Raw genomic sequence first — 19888 nt, 5'->3', positions numbered from 1 at the left:
ACTTTTGTAGGATTTTGAAAATATTTAGTTATCCCTTTCCTGCATTCTATAAAATATAGTTTATCTTCAAAATGAAAATGAGTAGTGCATTCAAATCTATTATTTAACAAAGTTTCTCTAGCACTAGTTACTATATTAAAATAAATTATACTAAGTGATCAAATACCCATATTAATTGACTGCATTTATACAATTATTTTGTTTTCCAGAATACTTCTAATATAGTTAGGAGCGTTAAAAATAAATTAGTTCTATTCCTATGAGATAAAGTGGGAATGCATATTTTTCAAAATTATTTTTATTCTTAAAAATACTGTTCTCCTTAAGGAATTGACAGAACTTACCTTACTTTTATATCTCTGATCTCCCAGTTTTAACTGGACAAACATTTCTGTCATGCTTCCTCCTGAGACATTCTTCCCTTCCAACAAAGTTATACTTATAATTCCATTCCAGAGTTGGTTCTTTTTCAAGGACTCTGAAAGCCGTAGGTTGCGTATCAAAGAGGACTAAAGCAAAAAATGAAGATGACATATAAGCTTGCTGATAATTCTTGAGTGTGACTTTGGTGATCATAGGAATTCCAGCTTTCAATATTGGATTATAAATAGCCCTCCCTGCCTGGTGAGTGTTATTCTTCATTGGTTTTACAAACTTGCAATGACAGTTATGTGATTTCCTTCTCAAGCATTGACTTGTAACAATATAGCAAAGGATGAATCTGAGCAACGCCTGCATTTGGCACTGGCCTGTATTTCCCATCCGATGTGCTCTTTGGTAGGAATCCTTCGACGGGGCCTTTGGCTATTTTAACAGTAGGAAGGGAAGAAAGGCATTCTGGGAAACAGAGATGTAAGTACAGGGCATTGCTTTGCAAGGAAATAAAATACCTCTAGGCATTTAGAAATAACATTTCTGTATTTATCCTTCACACTTGAATCTGTCCCCACGTCTCTTTATTCCTTGGGCTACTTCTAAAAAGCCTAACACTGCTGTGAGATTCACAAGTCCAGATACAGCCTGTAATCGGCTAGCCATCCAAATGAGCTTTGCAGATCTGGGGGGAAGGGAGGGATGTATAAAGTAGGTACACAGTGCTTGGAACCCAGTAGGGGTTCAGTAACTGTTAACTTATTTTTTTTCCTTTTCTAAATTTTATTACTCATGCACACTCACATACACCTTAAATAGAATATAGAAAAAGGCAAACATCCCTATTATTAAATTATAAAGAGAACAAGCACACTTTATTTATTTTTAATTTCCATTATGTAAATTTTCAAACATACACAAGGGTAGAGAGAATGGTATAATAAATCTCCATGTACTTATTCACCAGATTCAACCTTTTGCCAATCTTAGTCCATCTATTCCTTCACTGTTTTCCTTTTCTAGTTGAAATATTTGCAAGAAAAATCCATATTTGTTTTTGCTTAAGCACCATGCCATGATCACACTCAACACAAGTAACCATAATTCCCTTAATATTATTGAATACTCAGCACATATTCACATTCCCCCTATGGTCTCAACAATGCCTTTTTAGGCCTGCTTTGTTCGAGGATCCCCACATGCATCTAAGAGGCAGAGTTCATTTCCATTCTCCCGTTCGATAAGTGAAATGGCACAGTGTAGATACTTCAAAGGAGAAATAAATGAACTGAAGAATGTAAATGGTGTTGAGTATCCTAGTAAAGCAATGAATGTCTAACACTACGGATCCCTTCCTGTCATCAGCTCACTGTATCTCCAAGATCATTTAGACACCCATTTGCTAGGACACCAGTGAGTCACAATTTATCATGACAAAAGGTATGTCTGTGCCATATTATGCACCAAGCGTTTGTTTGATCATTTTATGACTACCTTAAAACAAAATACATTTAGGGAAATCTCTCCTCCCAAACTTGAGATTTGTGTTGCACACCCACACACACGGGCGTGTATACATGGGTTTTGGAGGTGCTACGACAATGCAGGGAGGGCTGATGGGAAAAGGATTCATTTTTGAAAGGAAAAGAAAATCCTGTCCTCTGGAGGACATGAACAATTCTTTCTTAGCTTCTATTTGCAGTTGGGTTATGGATAGAATATATTTCATAATGAAGGTTTATGAAATAAAGTTAAACGATATTGTATTTGTTAAAAACAAACACTGTCACAACATGTAGTAGACACACATATGTAAATATATTTATATGGGTGCACATAAATGTAAAAATGCATTTTACAGCCTATTAAGTACACAGACGGAAAACTTCTCTTTAAAAAGAAAATGAGATTTTGATTCATCTCTCCCACTGCAATTTCCTTTTTTTTTTTTCTTCTTAAAGTTTGACTTACTAACCAACAAACTAAAGCATGACCTGTCCCATGGCCATACTTCAAAGTTCCGACAGATATATTCCTCCCTAAACACTGCAACTATTTCAAAATCCTTTTTATAAAGAAGGGAGTAATGTCCACAAGGGATCAAAGGGCATCCTACAGTCTGGCAATTGCTTAAGAAAAATGGCAGTGCTTCCATGAAATATGCCCTAAAATAATTTTGCAGCTTGGTATGTCCTAATTTCAAATTGGATGTTTATCTTGGAAAGGCTTCTATCTAACTTGTCCATAAAACAGCCCCACTTAGCTCTATGAGCTCTGTGAAAATGGAATCCAAGCTGGTTATTAAGGGGGCCTAGAGATAGGTTCCATATGGCGAAACAGCATGGGAGGGCAAGGCTAAGGCCCACATCAGGCACAGCTTGGCTGGAGCTCCTGATCTATCCACGGACACTCGTTGCATTACACCACAACATCTGGATTATTGCTTGTCATGTCCCTGGGAAATATCCACTTTCCATCAAAGCCTTTATCTATCTCAGTTGGACTTTGAACATTTTAGTATTTAACGCAGTCATGTTTGATGTGACGGATTTGCTCTTTGTTAACCAAGTTTTTTTTTCCCCCTTACTAAAGGCAGGGTAGGGAAAGAGAAGTATTTATTGCAGAGTTCACAGACAGAAAAGAACACAAGACCTTTATTCTACTTATTACACCCTAAATATTTCTTACAAAATCCACTGTAAGTTTCAGTCCAAATAAAGTCTGCAAGCAACATATTTTGGGGTTTGTGTTTGTGCTCTGAAGAAGTTTCTTAGTTTCTCTTGCAGCCTTAAGACATGTGATGAGGCTTAAAAGCAGGTTCTGTAGTGGGGGTTGGAGCACAGAATCTGGCCCATCCTATATGTGCTCTGATGTAGAACTGCTGGGCTCTCAAAATTTTGTGCTCTTCAAACTTTTTGTCTCCCAATAAATCGAACCCTCTGAACTCACTCTGCTAACTCAATAGCTCAGGTTTTCAGGTATGTGCCTGAGCCTATAAGTGAAATTTGTCATTTTACAGCAGCTTGGAATGTGAAAGGAACAGAGGAAATGACCTATCAAAGGAGAAGCCCACCCCACGTGAGCTGAAACAAACACCAGGAGATAGAGCAAAGTTTCTGGGTCCTGACCCTAATTTCTCAGCAGACAGAACAGATAAAATATAATCTACCAGGGTTTTGTTATTTTGCTCCTTCCTCCCAAAGGATCAGAACCTTTGGCTCTTTCTACATTGAGTCATTCATAGGATCCTCTTCCTCTGTCCCCTCCCCACCCAACCCACACCCATTCTCCTAAACAGAAATCTATCATGACTTCCATCTGAAGCACACACATTAGTGTTTAACCAGTGAGAACAAGGTGTGATGTTTAATTTGGAAACATGCTGACTTTTAAGGGGAAAAAAAGATGTAAGACTTCCAAAACAATTTACTTCCGGGTCATGACGATCCCACCCTCCCAGACAAGGAAGAAAGGGAGCAAAACCAGGGGTGCAGGTAGTGGAGCGTCCAGAGGTGGGCTTCCACTCACTTCCAACAGGTGGGGGAACCTCAGAAGTCTTTCATCTAGGACTAGACTCTCCAAACAGTGACTGGATTGTCATTCCTGGGACATAAAAAATGAATTGCAGCCAGGCAACATTCATTATTTGAGGATTCGGCCAAGTGGCATGCTGGGAATATGGAGATGTGGACTCCACTATCCATTTCCTTGGCACAGCTGCAAAGGAAAATGTAGAATTGATGGACATGCCCGCTGGGTGCCTCTTATCTGTCCTTAGCCAGGAGGAATGGCAGAGAGGTTAGGAGTAAAGAAAGATCTTGCAAGGAAGGCGTGGAGTCGAGGAGCTGGGGCTGCAGCCAGCCGTCATCAAAAGCGGCATTATGTTTAGCCATGCCACACTTCAGAACTGACTGTGCTGACCGATCCCACAGACTAACCACCCCAAAGTACTCCCTTGGGTGTAACAAAATACCAAACTATTTTTTAAAAGATAAAAATTGAAAAGAGAGGCAGTGAGAAAAGATTCTTACAAGATTTTTCTCGAAGGGTACACCAACTAAGTGCCAAATACTGTGAGCACATTTTATATCATATCACTTATGGAAATATATATATATATATATATATATAAATGTGAGCTAATGTGGTCAATGCATCTTATTTTGACTTTCATTAATATGTTCCCTAAGTCACTTGCCAGAAAATAGGTAGTCTGTGGAAACAAACGGAGGCATAGAATTAGCTAACTTTGTAGGCAAAATGAATAGTAAAGCAAGATTCGAACTATGTTGCTACTGCTCAGAGAAGCTCAGAGAGAACATTCAGCCTATAAAAGGTTTCCATGATATATTCCTTTCAAGCTTTTTCAACATGTAAAACTGCTGCTTATTGTCAACAGCTTTTATAGCATGACATGAGAAGATCCATACGTTCATGTAACAGCCTCCCAGAAAAGCCCCTTCTCGGCAGCTTCTTATATCATCTGAAGAGGATCCTGTAGGCATAAATTCTCCAAGAACTACACACAAAAAAAATCCTTGCATGAGGATAAAAAGAAAGCCTTTTAAATTTCCCACATGGACGTGGACACAGAAAACAAGATTTATATCCATAGATGAGGACTATATCACAGTCCCAAGGCTATGAATAATCTGCCTTGTACAAAGACATCAGCTATAAAAGTTTAATGCTAAATTTAATATTTAGCATTAAACATAGTGAGGGAATGTCATCACTCAATTTTTGCACTAAAAAATAAAAAATTAGGTTAGGAGAAGATTTCTAAAAATGGATCATCTATAAATACCCAATAACTCTCAGGGTTAAGAACCAAGGTAGTGTTTCTGATGCATTTACTACTATTAAAAAATAAAGGGAAATAAAAAGGAAGGCCATTGATTCAACAAGATTTCTCTTTTTTTGCCCTGGCCCTTAGGAAGCTCAAAGTTAAATGTGTTCTTACATGCAATAACATGCATTATCTGTAATTTCTTGATTCAACCTTTATCCCATATTCCTATGTCTCTCCTTTATTTAAAATACTTCAGGGGCACCCCTATCCCGACTGGAACTAGAGAAAAGCACGCAAGGCGCTTGGCATGAGAACCTCAGGGAGGTGCTCCCTCTCAGGCGCTGCAAGGGCAGCGCTGGCCCTGAGTCCGAGGGTCTTCTTCTATTGTGCGCCTCGGGTAGCTCACTGGCCTCACTCCTACCCCAGCCCTACCCCAGCCCTACCCCAGCCCTACCTATGGGCACTCTGAGGCTTTCACTCCTTACATCTCCACCTTTGTCCCGTACTCCTCCCGGCATCCCCTGTCATACCCTGGACCACACCAGCAGCTCTCAAACATGCATGGGTTTTAGAATCAGCTGGAAGGTTGGCTAAAAAAATTGCCATCCCCAGAATTTCTGGTTCACGAGGTCTGAAACGGGGGCCACGAATTTCTAACAATTTCCAGGCAATGCTCATGTTGCTGGTCCAGGCATTCCACACAAAAATCCAGATTGTTTGGAGTCCCACTGTAGTTTGCAGCGCTTGCTGCGGACCACATTATTTTATACTATCATGGCTCAGTCACTTCCTCCTCCTCCTTATTTGGTCAGATTCCCTCCAGGCTTCTTTCTCTGAAGGCTTCTCCATCCCCAGCATTCGGCCCACCTCACCCACCTGCAAGGCCACCTCCGAATGCCCCACCTCCATACTCTCCCCTCTTCTACTAACCCATCAGTTATGATGGCCATGTCTTACTCATCTTTGAAATCCCAGGACACATTCCTGCCAATAGAGTACGTGCTCAGTAAAAGATTTTTGGCCGAAATTGATTCTGATGTCACTGGGAGAACAGATTTGATGAAAAGCTGAAGAAGGCAGTGATTCTGTCCTTCCGGCCTGGAGCCCACACAGGTTTGAGGGTTCCAGTAGATTCATGGCTGGCCCCCAGAAAGGAGGAGAGCCCCGAGAGGGCATTCTGCCTGGGGTGGTGCTGACCTGGACTTCCTAACAAGGCAGGAAGCATGGGGTCAAGATGTTCAGTGGTGGGTCTGTGTACTTCTCTCCACTTCTAGGTGGAGAGATGAACAGATAGACAGACAGACAGGCAGGCAGACAAATTAGATAGATTACATACAGACAGGTATCCAACAGACAAATAAATTAGATATTAGATAAAACATATAGATAAACAGAGATAGGAAGCAATATAGGTACACAGATACATATGGCTGTTCAGGGTATGCAAACTCTCCAGTCTCTTGAGTTGAACCAACAAATAGTAAAAAGTGTTACTATGTGTAGGCATTGAGGTCAGTTTTGCATGTGGGCAAACGAAAAAAAAACAAATGAGCATGTTCCAGGCATGATACCCCCACTTTAGTTCCTCAAATGGACCATATTTCTTGCAAATGGTTTTTGCTTACCCTGCTTTCTGGACCTGCACAGAAAGAAGGGATGTGAGCTTAATTAGAGAAGCAGGTATGGGGACAGATTCTTTACCTATCAGGTGAGAGAAGAGGCATCCCTTCCAGTTTGTGTAGCTCCTAATTAAGCCAAAACTATATGACTAGACAAACCACCCATCCAAAACCCTCTTGGCTCTCACCTGGACCCTGGTCACAGAGCAGGTCAAGATAGAAGGATGGGTGGGTGGGCGGGCAGATGGATGGATAATTTCACTCTAAATTCTTTGACTATTCCTCTTTCAGTTGAAGTTCCCCCACATGAAACTAAACTTGGCAAGATACCTGCCAGGGGCTAAACATGTTAAAAAAACACATTTTGGAAATCACCAGAGTCCAAAACAATAATGCCTCTCAACACGCTGCCTGCAAAGTGCTTAAACCTTCGACAAGGTCATTAGAGAACCAGTGTTTGCCAAGCGTTCAGAAGCAAGACTGACATTGTCAACGTGCAGAATTGAGTCAAAAGCCAAAGCAAAACCAGGGTAATTTGTCTGGATTTCCCAGATTTCACTCATTAGGCCAGGCAGCCCACCCATGGGGCCAGTCACCCCAGGGACAGCAGCATAGCAAAAGGGTCAGTACTGGCAAGAGGTGCCACACCCTTCCATGGCAAAAGAGCTTGACCCCACCATCCAGCACCCTGTCACAGGGCCTCGGGTGTGACAAGGCCAAGGTCCACTGGCTTCCAAAAACTAAAGTGGAGAAGCAAGCAGAGAAAGGAGGCACTGGTCTGGGCGTGCGCTAGGAGAGCTCTGAGCGCCCAAGACCAACCTCACCAAAACATTTCTACCAACTCCCCCTTTCTGAGCAGCTGTCTGCCTTCCATAAGTCACGGATGTCAGAGAGCTAGAAATGGGGGCACAGACAGCAAAAGGGGGAAAAAGAGGAAGTAGTAGTAGAAGGGGAAAAGACAGGGGGGACATAACCTAAATCCACGCAGAACATTCACCATGTAAATTTTGCAGAATCATGACATTAAAAAAGTGTCAAAGAACACATAACGTGTGGGCTGAGCCCTTACTTTGGATCAGAATCCAACAGGAAAAAAAAACCATTCCAGGTGCTTAAAAAGAACGAGTTTCACAGGGGAGACAGTTGCTGAGGGAGCAGAAAGAACAGAGCAAGACTGAGGAGAAAAGAGCCAGAGGCTTCCAGCACTTAGACTGCAGTAGGGAGGGCGAACTTCTGTAAAGGCTCAGAAGGTAAGTACGAAGTCTGCGGGTCATTAGGTCTCTGTCAAAAAGACTCCAGTCTGTCACAGGCAGCAGAGACAATATATTCACCAACAGGTGCATCCGTGTCCCAATACAACTTTATTTGCAAAAACAAACATAGGGATGGATCTTGCCCACAGGCTGAAGTTGGGTGCTACCTGGGCTAGAGAGACAAAAAGAGTAAATAGGATCAGGTCAGGGTCACCTGGTAAAAGCTAACACCACATCCTGTCTGGCTAAAGCAAGATACAACATGCAGTCCATGTCTATGAGCCACCACATGAAACCAAGAGAAAGGGGAGACTTTCTCTGGCTCCTCCTGGCTCCCACCCTGCAGGATCCTGCCGGTTCCTACCATTGTATAAAGTCAGCAGGAGGCCCCCTGACAGGGAGATCTAGGAAATGGGTTCTGCAGAGATTAGCCTCTGCAATCACACAGAGGAACCTGGATAGGAGAATAAGGAGCCAAAACAGGCCAAAAATTAGCACCACTAGTCAAGTAATTTCATACAGAAAAAAAATGTTACACTAGTACACGTCATGTCTCTAACCTCAGATCACTGACATACAACTGCAGAAAACAGTGGGTCTCATAAGAAGGACCCTGTCAGAACAGATACTTACCTCACTACAAACTTATCTAAAGTAAAGGAAACCTTAAGAGGTACTGTGGTCGGCCAAAAGACCCATATAGACCCAACTGAGGGCACACCGATGGTGTGTGTGTGTGTGTGTGTGTGTGTGTGTGCAGATTTCTGAATACAGTCAGTGTTAATTTCTATCTGTACAACTATTACATGCATTAGAAAGTAAGATTTGGAAGTAGATCTATTCACACACAAAAAAATAATGCACAGTAAATATCTACACAGAAGTAGCTATCTGCGTCAAGCCCTAGTAAATCAAATTCTCAATTTTCATTTTCAAATGCTCAGCAGAACGTAAACCAAGGCATGTGTATGAAACCTAAACCTATGCATTTAATCTAAAAAAATCAGGGTCAGTTTAGTAAGGACACAGTTTAGGAAAGAGTCCACAAAGACTGCCATTCTGGGCCCCTTAGGGATGGCATGAAATTATAAACTTGTGGGTTTAAGAAGCAATTATCTAAATAAAGTTAAGTTATTAGAAGAGTAAGATTGAGGTGAAAAAGTCAGACATTTTAAAGGTAATATACTGCTTAGGATGAGTAAATTTGAGATACTCGTAGCTATGTAATCTTCTTTATGTCAGACTTCTGTTACCTAATTTTTAAATATAATATGAAAATGCTAAAAAAGAAGCTTACAGTTGAGAATTACTAAGATAGGTTGATCAGGGTATTCTCACTACTTTTACAGAAGATTAATCATAGCATCTCTAGATTGGCCACATGACTCATTTTCATAAGCCAAATTATAAGTTATGTCACTTTTCTCTCCAAACTGCAAACTCTTTAAGCAGCAAAAAGCCAAGCTAACGATTGAAAGCCTTCACCAAGATATAAATTGCCTTTCTCCTATAAGATCATGAATGGCTTTCTATTCACCTAAGGTTTTATTAAACATGGGTGCTACATTTGGGAATTCATTACATTTCTGAATCTGGTGCACTGAAGTTAAAAACTACCATGATAAGGGGAAATAAAAAGAAAGAAAAGACAGCTTGGTGGTAAGACACAGCTCAGTAGTGTAGATATAAATACTGCTCGACAGGAACTTCTGTTCCTTTCATATTTGTGGTATCTTTATCCAGGCCATCAACATTTTTTCCCTCCCTCTTCCTTCCTTTGGTCATTCTTCCATAACCTCTGTTATCCTCCCCAGACTCCAATATCCCCCAAGCTCACAATTTTTCTTTCTCGCCTTTATGTGTATCCACAAACTGCCAGGGCTCTTCCACAGGCCAGAGCTTCCTAACTAAAGATGGTTATTGATGTACAGTACCAGGGTTTTAGTACAGCCCCAGAATCAATAAACGAGAAAATACTGCTTTGTCAGGTTTCACCAAAGCATGCTGGGAAACTTTACTGCTTCAGATGGTTACAGGAACTCTTAATATGGGAGAGCAGAGCTGGGCTCCCCTCTGGTGAGAAATGATGCTCTTCTACCCTCTAGTGACTATAAAGGAATAAGACAAAAGTTGGAGGAATTCTTGAGGCAGCCTCACATTATTTACCATCTCTTAATTTCATTTCTAAAGAGAACTAGGGTCTTGGAAAATCAAGTGAACTGGTAGGATAAAAAAACACCTTATAATAGGTATTTTTTAAGTGTCTAAACTATCAAGGACATACATTTTAGTAAGAGTCAGACTTTGATTCCTTTGGATTTTAAAAGCAAGGTTTGAGAAGTTTGCTTTTCTTCTTAAATGACTAGTGCAAGTCAGGATACAAATCCATCTCTCTTACACACACACATGCACACTCACTCTAACAAACACAAAATCTGTTTCAATCTCCTTATTTTACAAAGAAGTAAACAACTAAAGGACAATGAGGTTAGATCGGCTATATATTTGTGCACTTCGTTGTGTGTACATAAACACATACACAGATCCTGATGCATCCTCCCCCATTCCACACACATATCACAGCCACCTCCATGTAGGTTATTTCTCTTTAAAAAAGTAGCAGAGCTGCTCAATGAAATTCTTAATAAATTTTTGGTTTTGCTTATTTTTACACTGATTCTGACCTTTAGTCACTTAGGTTGCAAGGTGCCAATTCAATAAACTAAGAATGTATCCCTACTTTGGAACACCTGCACCTTTTACAAATGAGGCGGCAGTGTATAAATTGTTGGAAAAGATACTAACAATGTAAAACATCAGTACTTCATGAAGACATCTTTAAAGAAACTCTTACCCAAAAAAAGCAGCCAATGGTAAAATAAAAATAACATAAAAGAGACATAAAATACACCACATATTCCTCTCGATTCATCTTTTCATTGCCCCTACAGTGCCAAAGCTAGTTTCCATCTAATGGTCTATAATTTCCTAAAGGCTAACTAACTCTAACTGCAGACACTCCAAATAATCCACATTTAATGAAGTGTAACATTCTAACATGGCTGGTACATATAAAATGTCACCACTAAGACAAATGTAAGGTCAAACATCTGGCTATGCCCTTTTAAAATGAAATTTTAAATGAAATTTTAAAAGGGAGGTTGTTTCCTTCTTATTCATTAACAACATTAAGAGGGAAAAATGCTGTTACATGTGAGGGTTGGAGTATATCAGTCACATATATATTTGTGTTTGCTACAAAGAAGAAGTTTTGCCCAATGATGTGAAGAAAAAAAAAAACAGCTATACTTACCTTATTGACACTTAACCGCTTCCGATTTGACCAACGCTAAGGATTATGTCCATTGAATGGTGAAAAGTGGTAAAATAAGAAAGAGAAATTATTAACAACAGAATAATATTTATTGTAAAAGATGGTTCAATCTACATCCAAACAATTAACACCCAAATTCTGAGGTTATAGAGGAAACTCAATTGAGCACAAAAATAGTTAGAAACGAAAAATCCCATTTCTGTGATTGTGTTATATCATTTTCTCACTGTATTTAAAAATGAAAAGGACAAATGAATACTGTCATTCCTTAGGAGTACATTTATGTTTTTAAGGGCCATACAACACTATCATTTTACTCTTAAAAGCAGACAGATTTCTCTTACTTGTAGTATTCAGATAGTATTACAAAAATGTTTCAAAAATTCATAGACAATGTTAGTCCATGTTTAGGTTTTCATAGTTTTAGATACCAGAGGAAAAAAAATTTTCTATTTCCCTCCACCAATTAAATCTTAATGTTCAAAACTAATAGGAAAAATAAAACCTGAGCCAATCCTGCACATTTAAGAAAAATTGCTAATACAGCCCTGAGAGAGGAAAGAAAGAAATTCTGAACAGTAACTAACTTCTCCACTGTTCTCCTCTGATCTCTCATTTGCCACGCTAAGGCTGCTGAATTTCATCTATGATTAAAATTCTCTCCTAGCAAAATCCTCTCATTACCCCTGTCACCATCCAGTATGTGAAGCTCTACTCCGGCTGGTTAACCAGCTAACTGCATGTTAAAACTTGGATAAATTTGGGAGATTACAACTCAATTATGAATCTAATCGAGCAGACCACATTTACTATTATGTTTAAGGAAAAAATACCTTTAGGCAAATGACCTATCCACTTTGCCAATATGTCTCCCCAATAAATTAGAAACCAGGAAATAAATAGTCTGGGGGAAGTGCCAGTAACCAGCAATTAGAAACATTGGTACAGAAAGGATTTGAAAATATTCTTCAATAAAATACTCTCCTTGATGAAATGGAAAGCTTAACATTTAGTGAATGACACAGAGTTATAGATGGATATTATAATCTGGGTATTAAAACCAGTTCTTTTTATATTTTCCCAGCAATATATTGACAAATATTTTCACCCAAAACAACCACCAAATTTAGTCACCATCTTACAAGTACATGTGGTTATTTAGGGCCCTTTGCCATACACCTTCATTTGATTTTTGTAACAATCATAGAAGATAAACAAAATAGATAAGGAAATTAAGGGAAAATGAATATTACTGTTTGCTCTCCACAATACTAAGAGCTACCATATCTTGAGTGTCTACACCATGCCAAGCACTGTATTTCATAATCTCAATCTTCACAATCCTGTAAAATATAGTCTGTTTTATTCCCACTTCACACATGACAAAATTGTAGCTGGAAGATGTAAAGCGATTTTGCAAGTTTGACCTAATCACTTAACTTCTCAAAACTAGAAAGTAGTGGATCTGAAATGCAAACTCAGGCTGTCTGACGACAGAGCCCCAAATTCTAACGGCTGTCCTGTTTTGGTCAAGAAAGAGAAACAGTGAGTTTGTCAACCTTCCAGCCACAGTGTCACCCTCTAAGTGGCCATGCCCATGTACACTGAAATGCCTGGACTCGAGGGTCAATTCACAGACATTCTGCACATGTTACGATTCTTGTCAGCTTGAATCTAAAGCAACAAAGACTGCCTCAGCAATGACAGGGACAAATATGGGTGCAAAGCTGAGAATTCAAACTGAAATCTCTTCATCAGATCTTAATTAAAATGGAAAGTCATAAATAAATTATTCCCAATTAAATAACCCGCTGTCTTCCCCGTTTCGTAAGTTATTCCAATTTCAAACTCCAATGTAAGGATACCTTTAAATATTAACTGAAACTCAATGAAGAGAACAAATGTTTTCTAATATCTACTCCATCCAAAGGGCCCCCAATATTGCACTCAAAGGTGAAAAACCACAAAGCCCAGGATAAATATTCCCTTGCTCAGGTATACTTTGATCATGTACGTAAAGAGAAAAATAAAACTCCTGATTAGAATAAATAGGAGCACATATTATAGTATAGAAAAACTGGCAGGGCTTTCTGTATTATTATACCCCATAAAATATATATCATATAAATATATTGTACATCAGACCTCTGCCAGACAAATGAAGAATGAAGGAAAAGAGAACAATCATGAACAAGCAAATCCGGAGTCTGACAAATCCTCAAACACATGAGTTGGGGGAGTCGAAGGAAGGAAAGGCCAAAGTCCTCACCTGACAAGTGGGGCTACTTTAAGGATTTTGAAAAGATATTCTTTGAGTTGTTTTACAAAAACAAACACAAGATGCACCTAGCAAATTGCTCTGCAATTTGAAATACATTTTAACTGAAATGGCTATCACTTGAAATGTTGGCAATATTTACATACATATATTTCCAGTGCCAGTATGACAGCTACACATCAACCAATATACTACAGGAGAATTCACAAGGGGAATAAATAGGCAGCTATTGTGTCACTTACTTCTGCAGCTTTTTTCATGGGGAAATTATTCAACTTTCCAAACCCACTTAAGTATGTAAGAAATGTTCAGAACATATCAGCTGTCAATTAATCAACCGTGTAGTAAATGACTCTTATTTATAGTGCATGTTATTTTAATCTTGTATCCAGCTCAAGTAACTGGTCATCTCTGTCCACATGGACCATCGGTCTAGGGGCAATGCCATCAAGACTAAGAGAAGCTAAAGAAATCCCTCCTTCCTTGTATTAGAAAAAAAAATAAATCTATTTTCGACATCAATTTCAGAGATTTCAACATCAAAATACCAGCTTTATTGAGGCCTCAAGTTTCAACAGTGCAACTTTAAAAAGAAATAAATGGAGGGTTGTTATTTTTTCAGTTATTGTCCAATAAATTCTTGTAAGTAAAGAATTCGAATTAAAGATATGAACTATGTGTTGACACTCTCCAGTTGAAAAGCCACTATAAAGGTGTCCTACTTCTTCAAGCTATTTTCTATGAGTTTACTCATAAATCACTCATGATTTTCATCTCGAAAATGAATTACAACTAAAAGCAAAGGTGATGAAAGATGCAGAATATTCTCCTAATCGACCCCACTGACTCAATTCAAGTAGTATGACTGGAGACCTTATTTATAATCAGGCTTCAGATTTTCATACCAGATTCTAAACATGCTAAATTTTAATACATCTTCTTTTTCTCAAGTAGGTATTTTAGTTGGTTTTAAAAGTATCTCTCAAATAAGTTACAATCAGAGATGCTTTTGGTTCATATTTTAATTCTTGGCATTGTGATGTATAATCTCTGACTATAAATAAGATCGTGATTTGTTTCATGTATTTGCTTGTTAAGACAGAGCCCCAGTTATACTGTGACAAAATCCAATGCTTTGTTGATGTTCTAGATATCTTCAGCAGATACTGTGTAACTAGAAATCTTCATATATTAGACCAGAGAACATTCAAATTTGTATCTTACCAAAAGTACTCTCAACAGAAAACTTGGTAGCTTTGAACAACAACCAAAACAAAACAAACAAACAAACAAAAAAACAGAAGAGGAAAAGAAATGGAAATGCTGTAAATGCACTTTTGATCACCTTAAGAATGTACAGTGCAATAATTAAATCCTGGGAACTGCTTTCCATAACTGAATAATGTCAAAGTCATCTAGTGCCTAAGAAAGTAGTGAATGGAAACCTTAACACACTTACTAAAAGTATAATTTGGATGATCTGTTAAAAGAAAACATACCCAGCACGTACCTTTTAATAACAGCAATACTATTCATATCCGCAGCCAAATTAGAGGAAAGTCCTTAGTGGATTTTCTTTTCAGAATTCCAAAAGAAAGAATGTATATAACCACATATAGGGACTTGAAGTATAAAATTATTTGCTTCCCCAAGAAATAATTACAAAATACCAGTCATCTGATAGTCCAATTTCAAAGGATAATTGCAATAAGGAATTTTAAAAAAGAACAAAAGGGCCATACTTACGTGTCTCTTGAAATCACCCTGTTTTACCACTAGGTTCAGATTCAACACAATCACTCCCATGTCTTCCTCTAAACTGTTTGGATCTTCCAATTTTAAAATATGTTCCGTTGTTCTACAAGCAAAAAAGTGACAAGTAATGTCAGCACTTACTGACAGGACTACATGATCTTATAATGCATCAGGAGCTTATGGTAAAAGTCTCATGCCTCTGAATAAGGATGAGACACAAGTTTAAAAAGCGCCAAATTCAATGAACATAAACCAACCATCTTCAGGACGGAGAAATCATTTGGCACTGCCTACTTTAACAGTTGGCTAACTGACTCTTCTCCCCTACTGTCCAAGTAAAATATTTATTTTAATTTTAAGTTAGGTAGGTTCATGAACCTGGATATTAACAAATGAAAGTTCAAAATCCAGTTCATATTTTAGAATACACTGGTAGAAGTTTTAATGTCTGACTCATTTGGAAGCCAAAAAACAAAACTCATAGAAAAACTTACATTTGTAAAGCGTTCTTTCATTTATTCAATTTTTTTAATCCTTTGATAATAAACGCCCTTTTACATTATCTTCAGTTAACTCTAAAACTTTCTAATTAACAGCAACTAGAAGGTAAAATACACTACCTGTTAAGCTCAAGATCACTGAGAATGATGAATGCAGAGCCCATGAAATCAGATGTAGTTAAATCTCGATCATATACCTAAAGAAAAAAGGGTGGAGGCCAGTAACTAACCCAGTAATATGGTAAACCAACTCAGTTTATCAGATTATTAATAAATGCATTAGGCTGGAATTTTTAACTCAATCTTCTATATCTAGAAAAAAACAATTGCACAGTACAGTTAAAGAGAAATTTAGCCAAACCGGAGGAGAGAACAAAATTATTCAAACTTGCCCACGCTGCCTACCAAGCCGAAAGAACAGTAGAAAATACTTTTAAGGCAGTCTTCACACACATTAAAATGTTATGCACAATGGACCGCTCTCTGCAGTTTAAATGGTCTCATTAAAATTTAGTATTTTCCATGGTGAGCAGATCTGCCAATTAAATAGAAATTTGCTAGATATTTGATAGCAATCCCATCCTACACTCAACTCATGCAGTTTTAGCCCAGATGTTATAGCAATTGATGCTTACAACCGGTAGCTTAAAGCTCTATTAAAGTATAAAGTTATTTCTAATGAGAACGGCTTTAATACTCATTGCTACAGCACTGGCGGTAATAATTCTTCCACATTCAGTAAGTTTAAATACAATCAATGGAGATACTACTTTCATTCTGATTTTCTGTAGAGTATATATCGTTCATCTGAGAAAAACATAGTTTCAACAAGGAGTATACAGAATTCCTTCTGCGCTAATATTTTTAACCCAATGTGTAAGAATATGCATTATTCTTAATTAACACATTATTCTCCATTAATAATTATTCCTAATTAATATCCTTAATTCTTAATTACTCTTAATAAAAAAACTAATTTTGGGAGGTTGGCTTTTAAGAGGGCAAACCTTGCTAAGAAATAAATGTCTTTGATAAAACAGCAGAAGAAAAGCCTTCTGTGATTACCTTCACACACAGCTTTTGATCAATGCTTTGTATTGGTAGTACGACTATCTCGTCCCACACTGGGTTCAAATTCTTATATATGACTTTACTTTTGTACAGTGTCTTCCCATTCAGCTTAAATTTCACATAGGGATCGCTTGTGCCTTTAAAAGAAAAAGAGAGCAAGATAGGTTTTATAAAAGATACATCAACGCTTAGGATCTCCACTAAGTAAAGATACTTTCCACATTCCCGAGGCTCAGCATTTCAGGCAGTGCACCCAGAACAAACGTCTCCCAGTGCAGAGATTGAAGGCCTCTGAGGGGGAGAAGAGAGAAATGAAACAATTTGGGGTAAGTGACTGATTCTTCTTTGCCTTTAGCGCAGAACAGAAAAGGTTCCTTGAGTTTTTTCTATTTTGTTTCCTCGTGAGTATGTCATCACTACACTACCCACAAAAATTCAAGGAATAAAATCCACCAGACCCCAGCCAACAGTGTCGGAGTCCTGGGGAGCAGCTAACCCTCCTAAGAAAGGCAGTGAGTCTGTTGAAAGGGAAAGAAACCATTTTCAAGCATTCGGCCAGATGGCTGACTCAACAGAACCCTGTACTTCAGAATGTAATCATAATAAATAAATCAATCTCTGGAACCACTGGCTCAAAAGATGGGGTGACAGCACCAACCGGGACTGGGGGCGTAGAGATTAAATCCACAGAGTTGCCATTCTTCACTGCTTCCCACACCTGCAGCCAGGCAGGAACACTTCACCCTGGCCAGCTGAACACCACATCAGCCAGGCCCTCAGCCGGCCTCAGGCGACACCCCTGACCCGCCCGGCTCCTCCCGGGGAGCTTTGAAACAGATGCCAAGAGGAATGACTAATGTCCCTCCAACCACTATATCCAAAGAAGAAAGAAAGCCCAGAAGGACCCTCCTCCACACTTCTCAGATCAACTGAGGGAAAAAGAAAAAAAAATGAAAAAGCCTGTAAGCGGAATACGTGGATCATGTGTTGTGCATGTGTATTACATGCACACAAGTGTGCCATCGTACTCAGGACATGCTTGTGCATTAACACCAAGTGAATGATGAATAAAAAAGGCACAAACAAGGAAGCAATCAATGAGGGGAAACAATGAAGGCCAGTCAAGAGGGCCATAAGGAAACAAAATCATCTCATTGGAAGGGCTATGATATTACAATTAACTGGGAAATGTTGAAATATGAATGAATGCACAAGGACCGCCTATCTGTTTTGTTCCCTAATACATCCCAAGTACCTTGCACAGTGCCCAACATAGGTGCCCATGTATTTATTGACATGAATGCCTGAAATTTTAAAGTCAAGCCAATAGAGTCTAAAAGTATATCGAAAAAATTAATTAGGCGATTTTGTCCTAAACATTTACCAAATCATGAGTACCCATCACTAATTACTTCATCCTTTCTTTTCAGCTCCTTTTTATGCTTCTATTTAGTCACAGTACTAAAAACTACTGAAAATGAATGCAGTGCATTTCCCAAGTGTTTTAACCGAAAGTGATGTCACTATAGGACAAGTTACTATACATCTCTTAAAGGTCTTAATAGATTAGTCATGGTGTTATGTTGATAAGTTAGCCTTCCAGTATTGCCAAGCTCCTAACTTTAAAACAAAGAAGTTAAACTTCAAACATACACATACAGGTATTTAACTCTGATGTATTAAATTTGGCAACCCAGGGGCAGAGGCCCAGCAGTCTTTATTTTAAACCTGGACAGCCCCCAACCCTACCAACACACATACATCATGTTAAGTGGCAGTTCTGAGTGGGATAGCAAAAATGAATGCATTCATGACATTCAGTGGAATATGCACCAGTGAGTGAGCAATCTGACCACCTCCACCCCCTTATAGTTCAAGAGAACACCTTGGGAAAGTTAGACTTTAACAATCACTCTGATATATATATATATATATATATATATAAAGGTGGGGGAGGGCAACTATATTAAAAAGAGGCTTTTAATTAAATGAAATTGCCACTCTGGGATAAGGCCTTCATGCTTGTCAGCATCCTCTCAAAATAAACATCTCAAAACGAGGGCTCGGTGGTGTTACTTTCTCACAGGCAAAGCATACTGGGTAATCCCCAGGCATCTTGACAGCTACATAATGTTCAAACTGTTTCACGGGTGAATGGCAGCAGTTGCATGAAAGAAAATATTAATGTCTGGAATTAATAGAAAAAGGGACCAGGGCTTACAAAGCCCAACAAGGAAAGAGGGTGTCAAGTTAGTGCAGTGTTAATTGTTAGGGAAAATTCGAGAAAGGGGGGCCCATTGTGATTTTCTCCCCAAGCCTAAGTGCCTCACTGTCAGGGAAGTGACATCTCAACTAGGCAGGCTCTGAAAAGGGGTCGGCCACTCAGGAATGCAATTCCCAGATTATACAAATGATGAGATGCTGCCTGAAAGGGTGGACTTTAACCTTTTTTCACTGGAGCTTTGTAAACGATGAGGCTCTTTGGAATAAAGAGGTATTGTGGAATTTCGGGAGGAGAATGAAGTTAGGAGGCCGGGGATGGTCCTGCATCCTGGGGTTTGCCTCCAGCCCAGGGTTGCCACCAATTCTGCCATGTGGACCCAGTGGAGTCACAGAACCTCCAGTTCAGGACATCCAGGCATTAAGCATCAATGGCCAGAGTCTTTGGCTCCATTAGAAACATACTGTGGTTCCATGCATGCTGAGAGAGACCAACAGCCACCCATTGGTCCTCCAATATCCTGTACCGGCTGACACTCCTGACAGTAATGTGTGACAGTCCTTATTGCTGCTCGTGCTCAGTGACACTAGGGACTATCAAGTAAGTCTCCCTTGAGTCTGTACCTGTCAGACCAGCTAACACTGCTCACAGGCCACCAGTACAGGCAACTTTGCATGGCGCGGAGCTAGTTAC

General features: G+C 39.0%; 1 protein-coding gene across 7 annotated transcripts in view; it reads right to left on the bottom strand.

The window, feature by feature from the left end:
- Positions 1-19888, bottom strand: part of MCTP2 (multiple C2 and transmembrane domain containing 2) — a 198250-nt gene that overhangs the window by 107754 nt on the left and 70608 nt on the right. For 6 of the 7 annotated variants that reach the window (XR_005056531.2, XM_017648516.3, XM_073227182.1 and 3 more), the window contains exons 5-9: positions 16969-17111; positions 16024-16100; positions 15395-15506; positions 11350-11385; positions 345-509 (exon numbers count right to left, since the gene is read on the bottom strand). Coding sequence is in view for 5 of the 7 variants with exons in the window: in XM_017648516.3 (XP_017504005.3) it covers positions 345-509; positions 11350-11385; positions 15395-15506; positions 16024-16100; positions 16969-17111 (533 nt within the window). In the remaining 2 variants the exon portion in view is untranslated. Of the gene's footprint in view, positions 1-344; positions 510-11349; positions 11392-15394; positions 15507-16023; positions 16101-16968; positions 17112-19888 lie in introns of those variants that run through there. The other variant, XM_017648517.3, reaches the window with a different exon arrangement.

Source organism: Manis javanica, chromosome 18, assembly GCF_040802235.1.
Source record: "Manis javanica isolate MJ-LG chromosome 18, MJ_LKY, whole genome shotgun sequence".
Taxonomy (NCBI): Eukaryota; Metazoa; Chordata; class Mammalia; order Pholidota; family Manidae; genus Manis; species Manis javanica.
This window is presented reverse-complemented; position numbering and strand designations above follow the sequence as displayed.